Consider the following 21,332-nt stretch of genomic DNA (forward strand, 5'->3'; position numbering starts at 1 on the left):
AGGCTGCTTTAAGCAGCAGCAATAGAAGAGACAGTTTGTAAAAGCTTGTAACACAGCCCGGAGAGCTTCCTTTATTAAGCTGTTTTCAAAAATAAATAGCAGGTCCCTTAATGCTGACAGAGCTCGGGGGGCTAGGAACTGTCTGTCTGGCACCGCGGAACAGCTGAGAGACGGAGGCATTTCGCTGTTTAGTGTTAAAGAAAAAGTGATGTCATCAGCACCAGAGGAACTGAAAACAATCCAGGTCTAACTAGCTACAAATCAGCCCTAGTTTTGCCTTTCTAATCCCAATCGACCTGCAGTTCTCCTACAAGAAAGCACTGCACCGTTAAGGAACCAATGTCCGGGCTGGAGCCACGTTAGTGCTAGACTCCCATCATAAGCAGGTGTAGATTTCCCTGAGTTATTAGGGGAGAATAGGACTTTGGAGCCCAGAGGCAATTAAATAATTAGACTCGTCTTTTTGCTGCAAAGTAATTTTCTTCACCTGCTTTTCCAGTCTATTGCATCTTCTCTACCGCCTCACCCCAGATTAGATCGCAAAAGGCAGATCCAGTTACAGGCAGGGCAATCTGTTGAATCCATCATCTCCCCCTCGCCCTGAAGTCCTCCAGAGTGGACTAAATAGTCTAAATAGGCAATACAGAATTAGTATCTTCATTGTGCAGATGAGAAAACTGAGGTCAACAGGAATTAAATGACTTGCCCAAGGTCACACAGGGAGTCAGTGGCAGAGCCAAGAATTGAGCCCAGCTCTTCTGCGTCTTAATGCAGCACCTTCCCATAACCACAGGACCATGCACAACCCTCGGGGCAAGAGCTCACCTTCTTTCCAAAAGTTACAGGCTTGCTCAGGAGATAATAACGGATTTTGATTCACCAGACTTTCGAGATCTGCACGGAAAGGCAGCAGCGCGCCAGCACCAATACTTGCTGTATGTTGCCAAAGATGATTTTACTGTTGTCGAGCTGACACCAGTCCCACCCTGGTCACTGCAGCTCTCTCTCCTCTGCTCTGCTCTCCCCAAACTCCAGCCAATGACAGATGTCCCCGGCAGTGGCTTTATACGGTTCAATTTGCATCATCACGCCAGATACTGTTCACCTTTGTACAGGCTGATTTGTTCCCCCAGGAGCTGCATGCAGATAAACCTGAGGAGCTGGGACACTATTCTGAGCATCTGAGCACAGCAGACCCTCCAAGTGGGATCAGAGCTGGAAGACAAAAATTTGGATTTGCCTACACAGGGTGACACCAGTTTAACTAAAGGTCTGATTTTAATCGGTTTTATTAAACCAGTGCAAAAGACCAGGTGGAATGGTGGGTCTTATTTCAGTTTAAACTAGGCTCATTTCGGTTTAGTTTACTGCAATTAGAAACAGGTTTAAACTAAACCAAGATAACCAATTTAAGAGGGTCTACACAGGCATTTGTGCCAGATTAATTAAACTGGTTTAAGTAAACCCCTTTAACTAAAGTAGTGCAAATGTCTGTGTAGATAAGGCAAAGAAAGAAAGATGAGTTTTAGAACAATTTCAGGGGACGCTGTTTGTTTAACAAAGCACTGTGCTCTGTGGATGTTAATATTTAATTTTAAAAGCTTCTTCCAAAGCAGAGGACCCTTTTCAGAGGTTCTTTTCAGATACCCCCTCGCCCTTTTTGGCATTCATTTAAATGCTGGCCATTAAAATATGTATGAGCATGATAGAAGGTATTGATCTTATTAGAGACACCCGGCAAAATTGGATAAACCCTTATTCATTCACAGAGGGTCCCGCCACACCCAAACGTGTGTGGGGTTGAATATGTAGACACATGTCGCATATATTCTGTATATAATGTGTTTATATTCCCTGCACGTAAGTGTGTGTGTGTGTGCAAAATGTATCAATATATATATATGTGTGTGTGTGTGTGTATAATGTTTATGTATATGGATGTACAAACATGTAATGAATGTACTGTATATATTCATAAGTGAATGTATATAATATTATAGTGGGTTTACGTGTACACATCCATGTTTGATGGATGGATGTATTTGTACACAGATGTAGTTAAGAATATATACCCACAAGTGAAAGGAATCGATACCTATTACTATATAGTAACATTATATGGACGTACTGTACACCAAAATGCATATTTCTTCCTGCATGTGAGTTTTCCTTCATCAGGTCATTTCTCCCTTAACACAATAGATCTGAGAGTTTATAACTCTTTGATTACATATATACAATGGTGATCATTTTAAATGATTTTGGGGTTAAATTTTTTCAAACATCCATTTGTGTACATGTTGAATGGTTAAAACTTAACAATAGTTTTATTGTTTCCCCTCTTGCCTCATTGAATTAAAAAACAGCTCAGCAGCGGTAGCATCATTTCCTTCTTGCGTTCAGGTGCTGCCGCTATCTCCAGAATTACTTGAAGGAGGGGCAATTCTGCAAATAAAATCAATTATTTATTTTGTTTAATATAGTTCAAAACCTAACGAGCTCTGGGCGGAAAGGACTAGCAGAAGCAGGTCGAGAGAGATGGAGCTAAAAGACTTTATGCAAACATGCGTGGAGGTGAGGTTGATCACGATCGGTTCTCACTGAGGCTGCATCAAATCATCTGCATGTTTATTTTCCTTTTAAAAGAGTTTAAGCCATTCAAAACAGCAAATTCGTCTCAGATAATCTAGTCCAGCCTCCTCCTTTGTTTCTCTCCACACTGAAGTGCTTAGAAGCTATTTGCATTCAATTAGTGCACAACAAATAGATTCACTAAACATGGAATGTGGGGGAGGAGGGCGGAGAGTTGAAAGATGGCACATGGACGGGGAAACATATTGACATGATAAATATTGCATTGGGTTTGGTGGGAATCCCTACAGCTTTAACACACTCAGAATATGCAGGAGGTGGGAGAGGCTAGGCGCGCTCCCTGCCGCATCGGGAGCGCGCACTGACTCTCCAACCCAGCAGCAATTTTAAAAAGGGAGGGGGCCGAGGAGGGGATCAATCATCAGGACAGTGGGACTCGCAGCCTGGGCAGCTCAAAGCTCAAAAAATGTGTGTTGCCTCTGCGATTGCAAAATTAAAGCCAGCCACCACCAGGAGCAACAGATCCACAGCTGTCCACCCATCTCTGGGGCTCCCTGTACTTCCCAACTAAATGCCTGGAGTTCAGTCTGGCTTCTGCAGCTGGGTGCTTTCCTGGAAGCTGCCCCCATAGATCTGCACTCCAGATCCCAAGCTGAGCAGGTAAGGCTGGGCAAACTTCACCTGCGCGTAGGACGTTAGCTGGAGGAGATCCCTTTCCTTTTTGGCTTTGGGAGCTGCCTGCAGTTCTGCAGATTGTGGTAGCTTTTGTGTGCCACGCGTGGCATGGTTGTAAAGGCAGGGCAGGATGGACTAGCAGTATATATTTCAAAGAAGGGACCGCAGGTACAAACAGCTTTGCTGGAGGAAAAAGAAAATGATCTCTTCTGATGCTATGGATCCTTTTTCCCTTGCAGTCAATGGGAGTTGTGCCATGTGCTCCAGTGGGGCCCGAGTTTAGCCCCAAATGTTAGATCTGTCTGTTTCTAGCTGGGGTGTTTGTCTTCGCATCTGAAGCAGGGAAGCAGCAGGGGTACATGGCAGAAATGCTAATGATTCCCTAGCTTTCTGATCCGCAGCCTTTCCTAAATAGGGGAAATTAACAGTGGAGAAACTATAGGTTATTAGGATAAATCTGAGCGTCGTTTTACATAGGAGGTTTTAGATAGATAAGGATCTTTCCTTATTCATGTTTTTGTGGGCAGCATGCTTTTTATTGTCAAAGTTTATAATAGTTGCTTTATCAATTGTTCTGTTATCAGTCTAAGACAGCGCTTTTTGGAGAATGTATTTCTTCTCCTGGGAGCTTTCTCATGGTATTCAGTGCCACGCAGCTTCAGGACCAATTCAACAGGAAAGTCTAAGAAAGGGATGCCGGGGCTTTTAAAGGGAAAAGCTGGATCGTGAATATTTCTAACGCAATTTAAAAACTGCACAGAGCTGTCTGAGTTTCGGGTGTGCCGGAAACGTGGTTCCATGCAACTTCCAAACGGCATGAGATCCGATGAAAGAACAGAGAAATAGGCAGAAAGAAAACGAATTGAAACAATGATTTGTTGGCTCTTAGCTCTGGATTGGGTGTGTTAGTGCTTAAGCTGATGTTATCTTGCGCATCACACATGTCCGGGGGTCCGCTTGTGCAGCGCGCTGTCCCCTGAGCATGGAGCTATCGCTACCTTGGGTTTTCCGTCGGGAGCAGAGCGCTGCTTCCTTTTCTCCCTGGGTTAAGGGGAAAGCGGAGGGACCAGGCTGCTCCCAAGCCAGAGAGCGCAGTTGTGTCTCCGAGGCTAGGAGCGGGTGGGGTAATCGTGCCTGTCTCTCTCTCTAGCTGCAGGAGGAAGATGGACCCGTTGCTCTGGCTGTGGATCGCAGCTTTCCTGGGGGTGAGCCAAGGCTGCCCGGAGCCCTGCTCCTGTGTGGACAAATACGCCCATCAGTTGGCAGACTGCGCTTACAAAGATCTGCAGGCGGTCCCAGTGGGTCTGCCCTCCAATGTGACCACCCTCAGCCTGTCTGCCAACAAGATCATCTCCTTGCAGAAGAGCTCCTTCGTGGAGGTCACCCAGGTCACCTCGCTATGGCTGGCTCACAACGAGATCAGCGCCATTGAGGAGGGCACCTTCGCCATCCTGGTGCAGCTGAAGAACCTGGACATCAGCTACAACCAGATCATAGACTTCCCCTGGGGGGATCTGTACAACCTCAGTGCCCTGCAGTTACTCAAGATGAACAACAACCACATGGTGAAGCTGCCGTGGGAGGCCTTCCACACCCTGAAAGACCTGAGATCCCTGCGCATCAACAACAACAAGTTCACCACCATCGCCGAGGGCACTTTCGATTCTCTGACTTCCCTGTCTCACCTGCAGATCTACAACAACCCCTTCAACTGCACCTGCGGGCTCCTGTGGCTGAAGAGCTGGGCTGAGAACACCCAGATCTCCATCCCCGAGAGGAACTCCATCAGCTGTGCAGCCCCGGACAGCCTCCGAGGCGTTCCCCTGGGGAGGATCCCTGATCTGGAGTGCGCGCCTCCCTCCGTGCAACTGACCTACCACCCCAACCTGGACAACACCGAGCTCTATGACGGCTTCACGCTCCTGCTGCACTGCAGCGTCAGGGGCAGCCCCCAGCCGGAGGTCAGCTGGAAGGTGCAGACCGCCAGCCAAGACCTGGAGATAAAGGGGCCCAGCGTGGAGAGGGCTGGGAACGAGCTACCGTCTGACAGCTCCAAGCAGGGCGCAGGGCGCTTCCTGGTCTACGGGAACGGCACTCTAGTCATCCCCCACCTGAGCAAGCGTGAGGAAGGGACCTACACCTGCCTGGCCACCAACGAGCTGGGCAGCAACCAGACCTCGGTCAACGTGGCTGTGGCTGGTGCCCAGAAATACCCCGCCCACCCCATGGAAGATCCCCTGGCCGGCAAAGCGCAGCCGGGCGAGAGGAAGCAGGGCCCCAAGGGCTCCAAGAACAGCGTCCTCAGCCCCGATGAGAGGCCCAAACCCCTCAGCCCCACCTGGCACAGCTCCCACTCGCCGGGCCTGGAGCAGGTCCCCGCCAAGCGGCCCCCCTTCGAGAAGAATTGCGGCTCCAGCGCGGACACCCAGTACGTCTCCAACCATGCCTTCAACCAGAGCGGCCAGCTGAAGCAGCACACCTTCGACTTGGGCGTCATCGCGCTGGACGTGTCGGAGAAGGAAGCCAAGGTGCAGCTCACCCCCTTCTACGGCCAGCCGGAAAAAGGCCACCTGCGGGCGCTCTACCTGTGCGCAGAGAGCGGCCAGGGCCACTCCATGGTGCAGTGGTCCAGGATCGAGGAAGGAGTGAACTCCTACTGGTTCCAGGGCTTGACCCCAGGCACCAACTACTCAGTCTGCCTGACCTACCTGGGGGAAGACTGCCAGGTGCAAGTGGTCTTCACCACCAAGAAGGAGATCCCCTCCCTCATCATCATCGTGGTGGTCAGCATCTTCCTGCTGGCCCTGGCCACCGTCCCCCTGCTGGGGGCCACCTGCTGCCACCTGCTCGCCAAGTATCAGGGCAAAACCTACAAACTCATCATGAAAGCCCAGAACCCAGACCAGATGGAGAAGCACATAGCGGCCGATTTCGACCCGCGGGCCTCTTACCTGGAGTCGGAAAAGAATTACAACCCAAGTGAGGCGGAGGATTGTGAAGAGGAGCGGGAGGCGGAGGGGGAGAGGGAGATGGAGATGGAGCGAGACGAGAGCCTGGTGGCCGAGTCCATCGCCGAGTCCCAATCCAAAACCAACCCGGAGGAGTTTGAGGTGGGGTCCGAATACAGCGACAGGCTGCCCCTGGGGGCCGAGGCTGTGAACATCTCCCAAGAGATCAATGGGAACTACAGGCAGCCAGCTCGCTGATCCGACCCCTAGCCATCCCCCAGCCACCGCCCCAACCGGTATATCGTATAATACAGTAAGATACAAACTCGAGGTGGGACCTGAGCCATTCACTGGTTGATCAGCTACATCCTTCTAAAGACACTTCTGCCAACAGCCCAGCGTGGAGGAAACCCAACAGAATTCAAATCCCAACCCGTTTTTCTGGCCTCACTAAGTACTTCAGGGTGGGGTCGATTTTTTAAACAAAATAGGTGGAATGAATTGACCTTTAAATAGTTTTTAACACACTATTTGAAATACAAAGTTTTAAAACAAAACAAAACCATCTGCTCCCAACATATTAATCCTAAACCGAGGCTGTGGTCTTTTTTAAAAGCTATGTTGGTTTGTTACAATTAAAATACAATGAATTGACTATTTCCCCCTCTTTCACATAAAAAAATTCGAAGATATCCTGAGTTAATTTCATCAAGGCCAGTTGTCAATTTCAAGCGTGAGTGATGTCAATTTCAGGAAGTTTCTGTGCTGGACAGCTCCCATCGCCCTCCCACGCCAATACAAACAGCTGTGCCCTTCCCACGCTGGGAGGTATAAATCCGTGTATGGGGAGGATGGGTGAGTGGGTAACTGAAACCCACACCAGTCCTGACCCTCCGATCAAAGATACACAAGCTTATCTAGCGGCTCACCTGTACCTAGACAGTGTTAATGGAACCGTGCTGTAGAATTTAAGATGTGTGTGTGTGACTTGGTCCTCTCTTAACTTGTGGGTGCTTCTCATTTCTTTAGAGGTAGAGAAGGGAGTGTGGAAATACCACCACTTCTGATCTTTGTTGTCCCTTTTTCCCAGACCTTCTGGGAGGCATGTGACTCACTGAGATTTCCTAGATGTTTATTGAGTAGAGTAGCGTGCTTACAGAGAAATGTATGTACCCTTGATGTGAGTCTGTGATGTTTAAAAGGGAACAGGAAATGATAGGTAACTTTTGTCGTGGAACTGAAAAAAATCTGAAATGTATATGCAGCAGGTGCATTTGTGGGTTATTTTTTGCCTCTGTATTAAAAAAAGACCAAAAATCAAAATGAATCAGCACAACTGTCCCCAAGGCGGAGGAAGATTGTTAATTGATTGTTAAATACTTTCAAAAGCAACCTTGAAAACAAACGGAACCATAACCTTTTCTAAGCGCTTCTGTATGTGAAGAGTCAATAAAACAGATTTAAAATGGACTTTTTGCCCATTATTTATGGGGGGATAGGGGTAGATTAATGGAAAATCAAATCCATATTTCAGTTTAACTTAAAAAGCTGTAGTATAATTATTTCCCCTACAATATTCTCCTTTGTCTTAAACTGGAATTTTATTTTTCAGATGCAGTTATTTTTAAAATTGTGGTTGTGATCATTCTAATTTCTCCGAAGGGATTTTTTTCCCCTCGTGGTTTTGTTTGTTTTTGTACCATTTTCTTTCTCTTTAAAGAATTTGGGGTCGTCGTTAGAGGTGGCCGTTTCAGGGAATTCTAGAATTAGTTACCCAGGTTTCTGAATTACAAAGCGACAGCCTGCTTTATTTCACAGGTACCTTTTGTCTGTGTTTACCTTTACGAGCACAGGGACATTTGGAGAGTTGTTTTGCTCGCCAATAACGTTTTGCTTTGTTTCGCGAAGTAATTTTAAAAAAACCTGAGACACAAAAAAACTCGGAATGAAATAACCCTAACCCCTATCCCAACAATAAATTCGCTACGGTGCAGGGAAAGCACTGAGAAAGTTGTCACATGGATGGAACAAGAATAAAACTAGACTGGCCACCACCAGCTTCGCGTATGTTCAAATAAGGTAGGTGCTTGCGGGGGGGGCGGGGGAGAGACTGACTGACTCCAACACACAGGCCAGGGTAATATTTAACTATGGCCCCTTTACTGCTGATGTGCAGCCCCCAAAGTATCCGTATGAAGATCTATGTACTGTGTGTGTGCAAATACACACATGAATGTTGTTTATGTAGGTATATGTGTATATTCTGTGCGTGTGCGCGTAGATAAATATACACCCCAATTATTTATAACCATGCATCTATTTTATGAAATAAGGTGAATGCCCGTACTTTCGCCGCGTGGATATATACACAGGCAGATATATAATATGTGTGTGTGTGTGTTTTGCTCGTGTAGATAATACATATACTCCGTGTGTGTGCAGATATAGACACACATGCATCTACACCCTGACACATCAGCTTTGTGAATAAAGGTAAATGTGTGTACGTTGTGTGTGGATATATACACAAATTATTTATATAGGTGTTTTGTTCGTGTAGATAGATGTATATACTCTGTGTGTGTAGATATAGACACACACACACAGTGAATACAGGTAAATGTACTTTGGGTGTCTGAACACATACACAGATTATTTATACACACATTTTGCTTATGTAATTAAAAGTATGTACTCTAGGTGGGCGTGCGCAGACATGCACACAATTACTTTGTAAATAAAGATAACTGTTTATATTTGAATGTGTTTGTAGACCTACACACCCACATTATGTGTACTCACATTTTACGTATGTAGGTCAACGCACATACTTCGAGTGCAGCTACGATTATTTAGACACGCACGTTCACAATATATCGTATATAGAAGCATAGGTCCGCTGTAACATACTTTGCAAACATGCATATACTGAGTGTGTATTTAATATTCTATGTAAGCCCAAGGAACCGTGCACTCCTGTGTGCGGTGTGGGGTGGGGGTGGGGAGAGTTGGTCCGTCTGTTTTATTTGAGCCCCGATGTAAAGATTTCAGCTTCCTGTACCCCTGGCCCGCTGATCTTCAGGAAGTAGTGGGCTTACTCCGACTCCTAAAACAGCCACCAGCGCCCCAGCACAGAACTAGACCATCCCCGCCCTTCCTGGGACAGGACTGGAGCTTTCCCCTGGCGTTTCCGCTGAGGCAGACGCACCCTCCCAGTGCGTACCTCTCGCAGGGTGTATTCCTGAACGCCAGGCTCTGTTCCAAACCACGAGTCTCTAACCCCATTGGCACTGTTGGGCATCCCGGAATCCCACAGTTTAGAAGCGCTACCAACCCCAGGGACAACCATAAGGAGCCCTCTGCCCATGTCGATTTCACCAGAAGGCGGGTAGGAAAGCAGCACAACCTGTAAGAACGAAGGACAGCAACTAGTCTCCATGTAAAACGAGGCGATTTCAGAGCTAGCAACGCCTAACATCCCCACCGAGGTGTTTGCAATCACCTTCCCCACCCGAATGGTTTTATCCAACAATTACACTAAGATCAGTGTTGTGTTTTTTTTCAATTGCCTTTATCATCTAGACTAGAGCTAGCCAGCGTTTGCTTTTGCACATAGGTATATATATCAAAGATTGTGTGCTTACATATATATTAATGCTTGTGTGTGTGTTAATGGGTAGGCATGTACATACACACATAGATATCTGCCCGTAAACATACTTGCATTCATAGACTGAAAGGATCCACAGATTTTAAAGCGAGAAAGGATAATTGTGGTCATGTAGTCTGACCTCCTGTATAGCACAGACCCCAGGATTTAAAAAAAAGGCAGAGGAGGAGAGAGAAATATCACACACACTCACAATCTGTGAATCCTGTGAATCTCAGAATGCATGTGTTTGTGTGTATATATATTTGTACACACAGAGGACAGAGAGACTATTCTATATTCATATGTTAGAATAATGTCTATATTTCATATAACTAAGCAAGTCCAAAATCTGTGAATAAAGCATGTTAACAAACCATTTTCAGGAACTTGTATTTGCCACCCGTCAGGCACAGGTACAATTTTTTTTTTTGAAATTTCAGCCTTTGTCAACATTAAGTTTTTCTAGACTGCTGTATTGAAAGAAATCAAACCTGGACTATAAAAATAAAAGACATAGTCAAGACAAAAGAATGGATGGATTAAATCTCTTTAAAATGGAGAATAATATGGTCCAGACTCTGATCTTCAGAATGACTCTACCGTAAATTCATTAAAATCACTGGAGTTAATCCTGATTTACACCAGTGTAACAGACCAGAAATTAGCCCCAAATATTTTCTCTGCTTTCAGCTATTAGGATGTGGCTACTTCAAAAGATATTAGGGATTCAGAATTCCCAGTATAGATCAATCCCCTTTTGTGAATACATTTTAATTAAGTTTTATGCCTTAAAACATACAAAGAATAAGGAAGTACAATCATTTCTGCATCCAATTAATTATGGAGCAATAGATTTTTCCCCTAATGTTTCTACAGGGAATCTAGTTATGATGAGAAAAACATTGGTGCTGGATTACACTGGGACTTTTCCCTTCTGGAGGGTATTAATTAGCATTTGGAGAGGGAAAAAGTAGGGAGAGGTCAGAAAGGCTATGACAGAAGATGGAGTTTTAGATCATACAAAATCATTATTGCAATCATCAAATTGCATAGGTAATTTAGCCACACTTATACTGTCTCTGTTTATAAATAGTTTATAAAGTGTTACTAAATTATTAATAGATGTTTTAATAGTCAATGGTTATAAATTGTTATAAAGACCTGCATGTTGCTTATACCCATCTATAGCACCTTCCACTGATGTGCTCATAACCTTCTGCAACATATATACTCTTATCTGTGACATGCGTATGACATCTCTGAATCAGTGATAAATTCATCATCAATGGAAATTTAATATAAAGTGTGATTGAAGATTTTTAAAAAAATCATGATACAGCCTCTGCAATGATGACATGACCCCTGGCTCCACAAAGGACAGGTTTAACTCTGAGCTCATTAATGGCTCCACACAAGTCAGGGGCCCTTCCTGTGCTTAGATTTAAACACAGGCTAAAGCATTTTGCTAATCCAAGGCCTTGGCTAGAAGCTGAATGGATGCAGGAAACAGGAACCTAGCTGTCCTGTTTGCAAAAAGGTAATTCACCTGCTGCTGAAGGATGACAAAAATCAATGCCAAGGACAACAGGGGGCTGTTTTCAAATGTAGTCTGGAATCTGACCTGCAGTGGCTAGGAGAAGGCAAGAAAAAGAGGAAGGAAATCTCCTGAAAGGAACTTAGCAAGGAATTTGCTGTGGGGGAAGAATGCTACAAGATATTGTTACAGGTTGGGGGTCAAATCCTCAGCTGGAACAAATCACAGTAGCTCCACTGACTTCATAGCTGAGCTACATCAGGGGAGGATCTTCCCCATTGCAGAACAATTGGAAGAGATTGTTTCTGTGCTGGATAACATGTGAACTGCAGTGGCTACTTGGAGCCATCTGCTACATTGGGGGTGTGACTCTCCTCTGGGCTCTCCACTGAGTTCAGTGGAGTTATTCCCAAATTGTACCAGGTGTAAGTGACAGCAGAATTAGACTCTAAATTACTAGATCCCATCCTAATTTGGGATGATGACATCCATTTATTAGACTATTTCAGCTGCACCATCCAATTCCTTAATTTCTTCATGAGCATGGGCAGCTTACAACTGGAGGGTTTGATCCAAAACCCATTGAAATCAATGGGCATCTTTCCATTGGCTCCAGTGGGCTTTGGATCAGGCCCCTAAACTTTCAGGGCTAGATCCCTAGCATATGTAAATCAGCATAGCAGCCAATTTACAGGAGCTGAGGGTCTGTCTCTGAGACAGTCCCACAGAGAGATGAGCTCACATCATTGTACTGGCTAAAGGACATCAACAAGAATTTCCAGTGTTATTTTGAGCCTTCCAAGGCCTAATTCTGCTTGGATTTACACTGGTTTAACTATACTAACTCCATGGACTCAGACCTGATTTACACCAGTGTGGAAGAAGGATCAGTCCCGCAAGCATTCAGCAATGGAGCCAAATCATTGGGAAAGTATGATCATTTGGATGCACCGACATGCTGTGGTATGTTTAGTCTGCTGCACTGCAATTGTTTGTCCTGAGCTGTGCTGATCTGATCAATATCAGCATTAGTAGCCATAAAATGGCTTGTTGAGTTTCATTGATGAGAGGAAGCAATAGTCCGCTGCACTTTTGCCCGGTAGTTTATCCTCCCCTCACAATGCCAAGGGCAGACAGGTCAGTGGTTTTCCCAGGAATTGAAATTAAGGGGGGTGTTTGAATTTATGGGGGGCATGTCAGGACCGATGAGATATATAAAAGAGAAATGAATAAAGTAAATATTTTGTTATGATAATGCAAATTTAACATATGGATAATGTAAGTTATATCAAAACACATAACAGGTCTAGATTTCTAAAAATATATAAATTAAAAAAATATATATTTAATTTAAATTGACTTTTGAAAAGTAAGCCATCATGGGATAAGAGGGAAGTCCTCTCATGGATCAGTAACTCATTAAAAGATGGGAAACAAAGGGTAGGAATAAATTATCAGTTTTCAGAAAGGAGAGAGATAAATAGTGGTATCCCGGTACTGGGACCATTACTGTTCAATATACTCATAAATGATCTGGAAAAATGGGTAAACAGTGAGGTGGCAAAATTTGCAGATGATACAAAACTATTCAAGATAGTTAAGTCCCAGGCAGACTGCGAAGCATTACAAAAGGATCTCACAAAACTGGGTTACTGGGCAACAAAAATGGCAGATGAAATTCAATGTTGATAAATGCAAAGTAATGCACATTGGAAAACAATCTCAACTATACATACAAAATGAAGGAGTCTGAATTAGCTGTTAACACTAAAGAAGTGATCTTGGAGTCATTGCGTATAGTTCTCTGAAAACATCCACTCAATAAGCAGCAGTAGTCAATGATTCCCAACATTCTGTTTGCTTGTTTAAAAAGAACAGGAGTACTTGTGGCACCTTAGAGACTAACACATTTATTTAAGCATAAGTTTCGTGGGCTCCAGCCCACTTCATCGGATGTAGCCCACGAAAGCTTGTGCTCAGATAAATTTGTTAGTCTCTAAGGTGCTACAAGTACTCCTGTTCTTTTGCATATGCAGACTAACATGGCTGCTACTCTGAAACCTTTGCTTTTTTAAGAAAGGGATAGATAATAAGACAGAAAATATCATATTGCCTCTAGATAAATCCATGGTACATGTACACCTTGAATACTGTATGCAGATCTGGTCACCCCATCCCAAAAAAGATATTTTGGAAATGGAAAAGGTACAGAGATGGGCAACTAAAATGATTAGGGGTATGAAACAGGAGGAGAAATTAAAATGACAGGGAATTTTCAGCTTAGAAAAGAGATGACTAAGGGACGATATGATGGATGTCTATAAAATCTTGAGTGGTGTGAAGAAAGTGAATAAGGAAATGTTATTTAATTGTTCACATAACACAAGAACTAGCAGTCACCCAATGCAATTAATAGGCAGCAGGTTTGTTTTTTTTTAAAAAGGAAGTACTTCTTCACACAACATAAAGTCAACCCGTGGAACTCTTTGCCAGGGGATGCTGTGAAGACCAAAATTATAACAGGATTAAAAAAAGAACTAGATAAATTCCTGGAGAATAGGTCCATCAGTGGCTATTAGCCAGGATGGGGAGGGATGCAACACCATGCTCAGAGTGTCCCTAGCCTGTTTGCCAGAAGCTGGGAATGGGCAACAGGGGATGGATCACTTGATGATTACCTGTTCTGTTCATTCCCTCTGAAGCACCTGGCCTTGACCACTGTCGGAAGACAGGATACTGGGCTATATGCACCATTGGTCTGACCCACTATGACCATTCTTATGTAAAAATTAATTATAATAATAAAAATGTTTAGTACAGAAACTGCCTAACATAATGAACTCTCAAGATAGCAACAATGTGAGATAACAACCTTGGCAAATAATGGATTTTAAAAAATATTGGCCTACTAGGAAACATATTTATGTAAGTTTCCATTCTCAGTCACAAATCTAGCATTCTGGAGCAAAGTCACTAAAATATAGTCCAACAAACAAATGTCTCTGTAACGTGCCCCTCACTTTTCTCTCCGCTGCACCCCACTCCTCGGGGTTGTCCTTGGTCAGAGGTGCTTTCACGTGAGTACACCTCCCAGGTGGGGGGCAAAAAGGCATCTTGCTCGTTCCTCCAGCTGCTCAGTGTTTGCTCCGGCCACCGTTCACTCTACCACTCTGTTGCCAATGGCCCTGTGCAGTCACCTTCTGCTGCCACCTGCAACTGTGATCTCTGTGAGTTGGTCTCTTGAGGTTCCACCCAGCTCTCACTGATTTCAGCTGAGCTCTCAGAGGGGGAACCTCGCTGCTAGTGCAATCTGGGGGGTCTCTTCCACAGAAACACTGTCCCCACAGCAGGACAAAGCACTTAGACCTGATTATCAGTGATTTCAGCTGAAGAGGTCACTTAACAGAGCAAAAGACTATCTATGGAGCCTAATCAGCTCTGTCTTTAAACAGTGGAGAGGGTCAGGTTCCCACCCACTCTTTTGAGGCCCTCAATAAGCACAGGCTAAGTACAGTTCTACTGCCCTTTACTCTTACAATAGGAACAACAACATTTCATTCTCCCCTCTTCCCCGCCCCCCATTCAAGTGATTTGTAACCCAATCCCAGCCAAAATCTATCACTTGGGCAACACAGTGCTGTTCGCTGGATACCTAGGTAGATTACATGTGAATGTAAATACAATCTGGTCCTGAAGCCTTTCCCCCCAGCCCCCAGCTCATCACTAGCTGTCAAGGAGATCTCATTTTGACTTTGCTTACAAATCATCATTTGAAATTATTAGGTTGGCCAACATCACCAAAGTGAATGCACTGACATTGTCATAAAAAACAACAGCTGTGTAAGGAAGCTAGTCTATGTTCGTACTTTTCAAATCTATTATACTTTTTCAGATACATGTATTTTATCATACACTGTATATGCTTTTGAAGTGTGTATTGTTTCAATTTCAATTCAAATTCCCAAACAGTCACTAAATTGGCATGTTTCAGAGTAGCAGCCCTGTTAGTCTGTATTCTCAAAAAGAACAGGAGTACTTGTGGTACCTTAGAGACTAACAAATGTATTTGAGCATAAGCTTTCATGTTGAAAAGGTGGGAGTTGCCCAACCAACTCTAAGAGGCTGATTAATTAAGATACGCTATTGTCAGCAGGAGAAAAAAAAACTTTTGTAGTGATAATCAAGATAGCCTATTTAAGATAGTTTGACAAGAAGGTGTGAGGATACTTAACATAGGGAAATAGATTCAATGTGTATAATGGCTCAGCCATTCCCAGTCTCTATTTAAGCCTAAGTTGATTGCATATTAATTCAAGTTCAGCAGTTTCTAGTTGGAGTCTGTTTTTGAAGCTTTTCTGGTGCAAAATTGCCACCTTTAAATCTGTTACTGAATGGCCAGAGAGGTTGAAGTGTGCTCCTACTGGTTTTTGAATGTTATGATTCCTGATGTCAGATTTGTGTCCATTTATTCTTTTGCATAGAGACTGTCTGGTATGGCCAATGTACATGGCAGAGGGGCATTGCTGGTACATGATGGCATAGATCACATTGGTAGATGTGCAAGTGAATGAGCCCTTGATGTCGTGGCTGATGTGATTAGGTCCTATTATGGTGTCACTTGAATAGATATGTGGACAGAGTTGGCATTGGGCTTTGTTGCAAGGATAGGTTCCTGGGTTAGTGTTTCTGTTGTGTAGTGTGTGGTTGCCGGTGAGTATTTGCTTCAGGTTGGGGGGCTGCCTGTAAGTGAGGACAGGCCTGTCTTCCAAGATCTGTGAGAGTGAGGGATCATCTTTCAGGATAAGTTGTAGATCTTTGATGATGCACTGGAGAGGTTTTAGTTGGGGGCTGAAGATGATGGCTAGTGGCGTTCTGTTATTTTCTATGTTGGGCCTGTCTTGTAGTAGGTGACTTCTGGGTACTCTTCTGGCTCTGTCAATCTGTTTTTTCACTTCAGCAGGTGTGTATTGTAGTTTTAAGAATACTTGATAGAGATCCTATAGGTGTTTGTCTCTGTCTGAGGGATTGGAGCAAATGCAATTGTATCTTAGAGCTTGGCTGTAGACAATGGATTGTGTGGTGTGTCCTGGATGGAACCTGGAGGCATGTAGGTAAGTATAGTGGTCAGTGGGTTTTCGGTATAGGGTGGTGTTTATATGAGCATTGTTTATTAGTACTGTAGTGTCAAGGAAATGGACCACTTGTGTGGATTAGTCTAGGCTGAGGTTGATGGTGGGATGGAAATTGTTGAAATCATGGAGGAATTCCTCAAGGGCTTCTTTTCCATGGGTCCAGATGATGAAGATGTCATCAATGTAGCGCAAGTAGAGTAGGGATGTTAGGGGAGCTAAGGAAGCGTTGTTCTAAGTCAGCCATAAAAATGTTGGCATACTGTGGGACCATGTGGGTACCCATAGCAGTGCCACTGACATGAAGGTATATATTGTCCCCAAATGTGAAATAGTTGTGGGTGAGGACAAAGTCGCAAAGTTCAGCCACCAGGTTTGGCATGTAACTAATTCGCAAAACTGGTGTAGGGGGGTGTTGGGGAAATTCGGGGGGGGGGGGGTGTAGGGAAATCACTGAGACAGGTAGAGTATGTAACAGGGCAGGGTATCCTTCTCCCAGGTTCCTCTGGTGTTGACCAAGAAAATTATAAACACGCTTTTCCAGCCAAGATGCACTAAGAGAGAGATTTGTGGGTCTCTCATGCAATTGATGGAATGTAACTTGCTGGACCTGATTCTCCACTGCTTTGAGTCTTTTGTGGGCATTTCCCCATGTACAGAATGGGCAGAGCTGGTCCCCATGCCCTCCCTGTGACTTACAAAAATCCCTTGCACATGGCATTTAGCTGGTATATCCAGCTCTGGAGTAGTCACTCCTGCCCCTCTCCTCCCCTGGGTAGGGAGCTTGCTGGAAGAGAGGCCTCCATGTCTTGTTGTTTGTCACTGCAAATTCAAGTGGCCTTGAGGCTGAACACATGCTCACTGGATTAGTAACCAAGAGGTAACCCCTTCCTAAGGTTTGCCTTCGTAAACCTTAACTCAAGTTTTCTGATGAGCTTGACTTTTTCTCAAAGCTTCTACCCTGCCCACCCTAGCCCTGGTTCCACAGAGGAAGTTAGTTAGTCTGTCAGTTATTACAAGTAATGAGCCCCACCTGGTCTGGCTTCCAGAACAAGGCCCCCAGAGGCAGTAAAATATCATTGCATTTCCCTGCAAGGTCTTACATGGAAATGACCAGAACATTGCAATGCCAAACAAATTCATTGTGAAAATGTTTGCCATCCCCTGCCCCCATCCCTACCAGTCCTAGTGCCTGATATCCTATCACAGAACTGCAGCTAGTAATAAGAAAGGGTGAAATTCATCCCGGGGTAATCCTATCAATTGTAATGTACTTTTTAGCCCTGTAGCATAGTAGATTAACTTTTATTCAGAGCATGCAACTTCTCCTGAATCTTGTACCAATGAAGAAGGGCATATATTGTATTCCCATGAGATTGGGAGGCATAGGGCTTCTAAGCACCCTGGAGCATAGACTATCCCACACATCAGAGGGACCAGCCAGCTCTAATTCTTTCCCTGTCCTTTCATAAAAATAACCTTGTGGTTTGTATGTTAATGAAGAGCATGCTCAGTGCCACCCCTGGACACTTGGTCAAAGAGATCTCAGAAATAGTTCTCACTCAGAGCCCTGGAATCTTTACTGTCAAAGCCTGGATACATAGAGAGAGCGCAAAACCTACACAATCAATGCTCTTTTGGTCTTGGATAGTGTTTTTTAATATAGAAGCTTTAACATCATTCATTGATTCAACTCCAGAACAAGCCTATGTGCGGTAGGTATTATTAGCCCTGCTTCACAGGTGGGGAAATTGGGGTACCAAGTGATTACAGACTTGACCTGGTGAGTTGGCTTCAGAGCGTAGAATTATACCTTGCATTTATATAGTACCATCTATGCAAGGATCTGAAAGTGGCACACAACTATTAACTGAAGCCCTGATTCAACTGTCAATCCTGTTCAGCAAAGCACCTACACACATGCTTAACTTTAAGCATATGGTTAGATCCCATTGATTATGGGATTTAAACATGTGCTTAAGTGTTTTGCTGAAGTGGGGGGGTCTATGTCCTGAACCCCAGTTTCCTGCTCCAACCAGCTGATAACGCTGCCTCTCACATATACCCCATCTTCTGCTTTCAGTGATCTGTACTCTCCAACCCATTGACGGCAGCTGGGTTGCCAAGGTGTGAATGCCAGAGTAGAAGTTCCCCTAGTGAGTGCATAAGTAGGTTGAACAATGCAGGTGATGTGCCTGTGTATTAAAGATATGACATACCTCATGGACTTGCCACATCAATAAACTGTCCTTAGTGGACCAGTTCCTCAGCAATAGCTAAATCTAATTGCTGTAGCTCCTGTAACTTCAACAGAGCTACACTGATTTACACCAGCTGAGGATCTGGCCCAGTAAGCCCATCAATGCCATTCTGCTCAAACCCTCTGTCCTCTCTAGAGGATCTCTCCCCTGCCTTTTCAGCCCACCTCATCTGCTTCTACACATCCTTACTACACATCCATACTAAAAAAAGAACAGGAGTACTTGCGGCACCTTAGAGACTAACAAACATGCATACTAGTATCAGCAGAGTGAAAAATCACAGGCCTAGTCACCACTCAGATCATATAAATAAACCAAAATTCCTCTATGGCCAACGAACTGTGTCAAGGCACTTGGCTAAATCTTGTAATTAACCTGTGTCTCAGTTTCCCAATCTGTAAAACAGGGCTGCACCACAGAATATCAATGTAGAGAAATGCTGTGCAGGGCAGAGGTGTTAAAGATAGGCTTGTGTGACCCTGGAACTGCAGCCTTTGCACATCAGCTGCACAGGCTCTGGGTTGGTGTTCTGATAAAATGTCAGAACAAGACCCAGTCAGTCTTCTGGCTAGACTTGTGGGTGCAGCATACATGGCATTGTAGTGTATTGTGACACTGTCTCTTTAAAATTTGTCATGCCTAGTCACCAGGGGGCTTTGCAGTGTAAGGAGGTCTTTCATGTGATGGAGACATGCTCAGGATCTGCAATGCCTGCTCAGAGCATGCAGGAGACATCTTGTTATGTATCCAGTAAAGAGAGTTCTGATTTAAAAACATTATAGCACTGATCTCACTCTGTTTCCTGAAGTACAGTGGCTGCAGCTGACTCTGGAGGAAGATGCTCTCTGGCTACACTTGAAATTTCAAAGCACTGCCACGGCAGCACTTTGAAGTGTGAGTGTGGTCAGAGTGCCAGCGCTGGGAGAGCTCTCTCCCAGCGCTGCACGTAAACCATATCCCTTACGGATGTAGCTTGCAGCGCTGGGAGCCGCACTCCCAGCACTGCGGCACTGATTACACTGGGGTTTTACAGCGCTGTATCTTGCAACGCTCAGGGGGGTGTTTTTTCACACCCTGAGCGCGAAAGTTGCAGCGCTGTAAAGTGCCAGTGTAGCCAAGCCCTCAGCTGCCTGGTAGTGCTAGACAGCAGAACAGGCCTGAATCCCAGGAGTGCCAAGTGATATTGACTTCAGTGGAGTTGTATCAGCCCTGTACTATGCATTGTGCCCTGCACGACTCATTTAAGGCTCCAAGCAGCTGGCGTAAGAGCCCCTTGGGAAATGAAGGGACAGCCTGTGCAATCAGCCACTCCCTCAGCAAGCTCACGCACCCCTAGAAGGCGGGGAGGGGTTAGGAGCTGAGCAAAAGTTCTAAGAACCAGGGGGATTTGTTTGTTCATTACCAGAGAGCAACTCATTTTCACTCCCTCAAGGAACAGATAACTGGCATTCTCCAAGAACAGCTGATTGCAGTCCTGACTGCCCCAGAGGCCAGATAATTGGAGAAGCAGGAAGCAAAAAGGGTGTGATTGGCTGACCTCAATTTCCTAGTAATGGCAGAGAAAGAGGAGTCAAGCAGAGACAGAGCAACCAGAGGCTGATGTGCTAGAAAAGGACAGAGGATGCTGGTTAAACACAAAGTAGACCCAAGAGAATGCAGCAGAGAGAGGAGTAGATGAGGAACATGGGTCATGCTGGACAATGAGTCAGAGGTCACAAAGGGACAGAGACATGGGCAGCGAGTTCCATACCCACATGGTGCCATAGTCAGAGCCCAGGAGACCAGCTCCACCAATGTTTGGGGCCGGGTCTCACCTGTCCTCCCCTGAGTGTTCCCCAGCCCCCCCCTTGCTGGCCCTGTGTGCCTCCCCAGCCCAGGAGGGAGCAGAGTGTCCCTGCCTTTTCCCTGCAGCAGCAGTTACTGCAGGGTCCTAGTGTCCCTCATATCGCTTGCCAGGGCAGACTGACTCTGAGCCTGCCCTTCCCCCTCAGACCCTTCCCTTTTCCCATGGGACCCTCCACCAGCACAGCCCCCCCAGTCACTGCTTCTGCCCCATGCTGGGCAAGGAGGCAGCCCCGTCCCTCACCCTCAGTGAGGCTACAGTCAGGGGCAACAGCAGGGGAGGAGGCGCACGCAGCACCCCCGGTATGCACCATGGGGGAGGCAAGGGAGATTCCTGGACCTGAGAGAGGCCCTAGGAGCACATGCAGTGACAGTGGTAGAGGTGAGTGTGCTGCTGGGGGGGCAGAAAAGGGGGGATCCTCCCCCAGACCTTGCTGCTGCCAGCAGGCAAAGGACTGGGGGGAGTCCTCCTCTCTGGCATCTGTCCCAGAGCAGCCTGCCTGCACCCCAAACTCATCCCCAGCCCTGCCCCATCCCAAAGGCCATACCCCAGCCAGAGCTTTCACCTCGCCCCCGCCCCCTCAACCCTAGCCCTGAGCCCCTTCAACACCTCAAACCCCTCATCTCCAGCCCCAGCTAGAGCCCTCATCCCCACACCCCTACGCTCTGCCCCAGCCCTGAGCCCCCTTCAACACTCCA

The 21,332-nt window shown here is 45.5% G+C and overlaps 1 protein-coding gene across 3 annotated transcripts; it reads left to right on the forward strand.

Moving 5' to 3' along the window:
- Nucleotides 1–333: 333 nt before the first annotated feature.
- Nucleotides 334–7,685, forward strand: ISLR2 (immunoglobulin superfamily containing leucine rich repeat 2). Of its 3 annotated transcripts, XM_030545601.1 has the most exons (3): nt 334–1,270; nt 2,484–2,574; nt 4,418–7,685. In XM_030545601.1, exon 3 carries the CDS (start codon nt 4,431–4,433, stop codon nt 6,471–6,473), a length of 2,043 nt encoding a protein of 680 aa, XP_030401461.1. In that variant the 5' UTR covers nt 334–1,270; nt 2,484–2,574; nt 4,418–4,430; the 3' UTR covers nt 6,474–7,685. The 3 variants fall into 3 exon arrangements, with proteins under 3 accessions (XP_030401461.1, XP_030401460.1, XP_030401462.1); XM_030545600.1 differs by lacking the exons at nt 334–1,270; nt 2,484–2,574 and adding an exon at nt 2,878–3,252; XM_030545602.1 differs by lacking the exons at nt 334–1,270; nt 2,484–2,574 and adding an exon at nt 3,328–3,435.
- Nucleotides 7,686–21,332: the final 13,647 nt, after the last annotated feature.

Source organism: Gopherus evgoodei, unplaced genomic scaffold (assembly GCF_007399415.2).
Source record: "Gopherus evgoodei ecotype Sinaloan lineage unplaced genomic scaffold, rGopEvg1_v1.p scaffold_38_arrow_ctg1, whole genome shotgun sequence".
In the NCBI taxonomy this organism is placed as follows: Eukaryota; Metazoa; Chordata; order Testudines; family Testudinidae; genus Gopherus; species Gopherus evgoodei.